This window comes from Cryptomeria japonica, chromosome 5 (genome assembly GCF_030272615.1).
Source record: "Cryptomeria japonica chromosome 5, Sugi_1.0, whole genome shotgun sequence".
Taxonomy (NCBI): Eukaryota; Viridiplantae; Streptophyta; class Pinopsida; order Cupressales; family Cupressaceae; genus Cryptomeria; species Cryptomeria japonica.
In genome coordinates, this window is record NC_081409.1 from 151,172,325 (window position 1) to 151,176,335 (window position 4,011).

At 30.7% G+C, this 4,011-nt stretch overlaps 1 protein-coding gene across 1 annotated transcript; it reads right to left on the minus strand.

Moving 5' to 3' along the window:
* Positions 1-2,087: 2,087 nt before the first annotated feature.
* LOC131067589 (transcription repressor MYB4) lies at positions 2,088-3,162 on the minus strand. Its single transcript, XM_058002662.2, has 3 exons — positions 3,048-3,162; positions 2,844-2,973; positions 2,088-2,589 (listed from the first exon to the last, which is right to left on the minus strand). Exons 1-3 carry the CDS (start codon positions 3,160-3,162, stop codon positions 2,232-2,234), a joined length of 603 nt encoding a protein of 200 aa, XP_057858645.2. The 3' UTR covers positions 2,088-2,231.
* Between the last annotated feature and the right edge of the window lie 849 nt (positions 3,163-4,011).

A 4,011-nucleotide genomic window follows, 5' to 3' on the forward strand; every position in this document is an offset into this window, starting at 1 on the left:
TAGATTAAAGTTTTAAAATTAATTTTTAATTATTTATATCCTTTTATGAAATTACAAAGAATAATGAGGTTATTTTAGAGTTAATTTAATTTATAATTATTTATCTTATTAAATTTTTAATTTATTGTAGAACAGTTATATTTTGAATTTTTCTTTTAATTTATATAATACATTTAATTTATCTCTCTCTCTCTCTCTCTCTCTCTCTCTCTCTCTCTCTCTCTCTCTCTCTCTCTCTCTCTCTCTCTCTCTCTCCTTATCTCTTCCTATCTATAACTCTCCCTCTCTTTTAACCTCTCTATACTACTCCCTCTTTCTATATCTCTTTATTTCCCTATCCTCTCTTCCTATCTATAACTCTCCCTCTCTTTTAACCTTTCTATACTACTCCCTCTTTCTATATCTCTTTATTTCCCTGTCCTCTATCTATCTATTTCTCTAAATCTTGTTCACACACTCCTTATTATTCATTCACATCTCTATATCAATATCTCTCACTGTTTCACACACACTCCTTGTTTCTCCCTCTCTATTTCTATCTATATCTCGCCTCCCTCTTTCTTCTTCTCACTATTACCTCCTTTATCTCTCTCTTGATCCCTCTAGTCTTCCCATCTCTTCTTCTCCCTCTCTATCTATATATCATTATATATATCCTTCTTTTTTAACTCATTTTTGGATCCCTATAACTAGATGCAGAGTTCATTTTAAGCTATCACTTCTTGATTGAAATCTTGGTTGCACAAACAACAACAATTTTTAAATGGCCAACAAATTGAACGTATGCACTCAAAAAATGTATATAAAATACACAAAAAAAATCCCTAATTGACCTTCCACATCTTTTTAGTGTACCCATTGCACACCAAAGTGCCATTGGTAGTAAGTATATTATTGAAAGTTCATTTTCAATATATTACAATATGAATTTAATAAAATCTTTAAAGCATAACTTTCCAAAGTTTCATTTTAAAAGAAGTAATTAAATAATAATAACAACATTAATAATGTTGAAAAAATCAAGAACATTTACATTTTGTACAATACAACGTATGAATTATAAGTATATTATTGAAAACATAAAATTTCTAAAACCATTCAAATATAACTTTCCAAACTATCACAAAACCCCAAAAAAACAAAAAAAACAAAACACACAAATAATTATTACATTAGGAAACAAAAAACAAACCTACAATAGAAAACAAAAATTAGATTAGATTTGTATTATTTATAATAATAATAATAATAAACTACTAAAAAAACAGTCTATTCAGTTTTAAGAATGCACCAAACATGCATTATAATATACAAAAAGATAATGATCATCTACTCAAAAACTCAATAACCATTACCAAATTAAAAAAAAAACAGACATCAATACCATTTAAGAGGAAAATTTGTGCTCACACGCTTATATAGTTTGGAGGAGAGCATCATCGTGGGCTTCAAATCACTCCACAACTGATTCATTTGCCAATCAGTCCCAGATTAAAACAAAAAAATAGAATTAAAATATAGCGCGGTCATATGGAAGCTACCAAATTAGGGCATAAGTTCATTCATGAAAATCGATACGGTTCTAAGTTGGTAAGCGGCCCGCCAGGATTCGTGGGAAATACGCTTTCCAAGAGATTGATTCAGATTAGGTAGATGCTTTAATGACATTAAAGTCAAAGACGACAAAATCTTGTTACAGCTGGGACGACTTATCTTCAAAAATCTAACTAATATTCTATGAAAAGACATCTCTTTAAAATTATGGTAAAATTATTGATGAGTAGGTTTTGATTTGACTAATTTCCACATACAAAACAGCATTTCTTACTATTTCTAATTTTCACACATAAAACAGTATTTTGTACTATTTTGTGTGTAGATTAGTCATCCAATTATAATATTTTTTCAGTTGTTTTTTCGATTTGATTATGTTTGTTTTTTGTATCAAAGTTTCAGATCATACAACATCAAAATGGTAGAGACATAAAGAGTAAAAAATTATTTTTTTTTGTAACTTTTTCTTCTCTAACTCACTATCAGAATGATAAACATAAAATCTCATTCGTGATAGAAAAAACATACCCAATTAAATCCAAAAGTTCAAATCACATTACAACATATAAATATACTTAAAGAATATTTTCTCAATATGATTATGTTTTCGAATAGCATTAATATTTTAGATCACACTCTCTAATCCATCATCAAAACGATATTATCAACACCCTGCTTCATTTAGACAAGTCCTCCAAATCAACTGTTTCTCTGCTGTAACAAGGCAAGCTCATTGACAAATCAAGATTTACATCCGGTGGCTCTTCATTTTTGCTGTCAGCGTTTGAAGCCCCACCCTCAAAATCTCCACTCATCCGTACGCCGCCATGTTTGAAGAAATCTACCGTCTGAATTTCATGGTTGAGGGGCTCACTGTTACTGCTGCTGCTGCTCTCGTTATCAACACAATGAATGGGGCGATGAGATATGGGATCGATTCCCTGGCTCACCAATTTTCTGCTGATGTGGGTGTTCCAGAAATTCCTTATTTCGTTTCCTGTTCGACCCGGCAATCTCCCTGCTATTAGAGACCATCTGCGCCGCCATTCCCACGTACCCAAAATATTATAAAGATAGGAAAATCAGAAAAGCTTTAGAATAAGTCTATCAGTTTTTTTTATAATTCTCTCTTAGAAAAGATATCGATAGACAAGTCTATTAGTTTACATACAATCGAATTCAAAAACTGCAACAAATAATTCATTTCAACGCTTAAAACACCTAGAATATCCATGTATTGTGATCTTAGTTAAGTTGGCAACGTAAGAGGATTTAAAAGATTGCCTTACCTGTTTCCCAGGAGGGCGTGAAGCTTAATGATGAGTTGTTCCTCATCTTCAGAGATATTCCACGGCTTGAGATCTGGAAGCAAATAGTTCATCCACCTTAGCTTGCAGTTCTTCCCACATCTCAGCAGACCTGTAAAATCAGAAGCATTAACATGAAAAAGAAAGAGTGATTCACAGGTGAGATGAATAGAAGAAATTAGAGACCTGTGGTCTTGGGGACAGATTTCCAGTGAGCTTCACCGTGGGCTTGAATGTGGTTAAAGAGGCGATCATCTTCTTGTTTAGTCCATGCCCTTTCGCAGCAAGGACAACTTTCCATCTTCGGGAACCAGACCTAATATGTGAAAAAGTAAAGCGATGCTTAAAAAAGGAATGGAAATAGCCCTCCATTCAAAGACTCTACATGTGTCATCATAATTATTAGGTTCTATGTTAATTATTATAGATATCTTAGGTAACTCATTACATTTTTTAAGTTTATATGTTATTTAATTCGTATAGATATCTGACATAGGTCATAGATATCAGTTTGGAGTTATTTATGTATCAAATTTAAATTAAAAGTTTCTTTTTAATAAATACGTTAATGATTGTGTACCTATCAATAAATAAAAAGTTAAATAGGTTAATGATTATACCTATCAACAAATAAAAAAATAATTAGGTTAATAATTGTATCTACCAACAATTAAAAAGTTTTTTTTTGTTTGGGTAAGGTAAATATTTAAAAAAAGTTGACATGTAAATTAATTAACAAAAAAATGTTTTAACAATGATTTTTTGTAAATTTAATTGACTCATAAGTTTCACTCAGCCTTCACATGGTCCCAAATAAATTAGTACTTTTAAAATAATAAAATATTAAAATTTGAAATATTTTGTGTACAAATGAAATAATAAAACCGATTATATATCTGAAAGTTTTATTTATCTAAGATTATTTCTAATAACGCTGATTTAGAAAATACAAGAGCTCAAATTATAGATTGATATCCATCATTAGCATAGATAAGGGATTTCCAAATAAGGAACTTTTGGGATATAAAGGCTTTGGTCAGATTTGTGGAGGATACCTTCCTAGAAGGAGCCTTTAAGTAGTGATGAAATATATTTTAGAGAAACAAATGATGGGGTGAAGTAACTTATAGCCAATATATCTATTCTCGGT

Coding starts and splice junctions, on each gene's coding strand:
- LOC131067589 (XM_058002662.2), bottom strand. CDS start 3,162: ATGGAAAGTTGTCCTTGCTGCGAAAGGGCATGGACTAAACAAGAAGAT. Junction 2,974..3,047: donor ATCTGTCCCCAAGACCACAG/GTCTCTAATTTC, acceptor CTGATTTTACAG/GTCTGCTGAGATGTGGGAAG. Junction 2,590..2,843: donor CACGCCCTCCTGGGAAACAG/GTAAGGCAATCT, acceptor ATGGCGGCGCAG/ATGGTCTCTAATAGCAGGGA.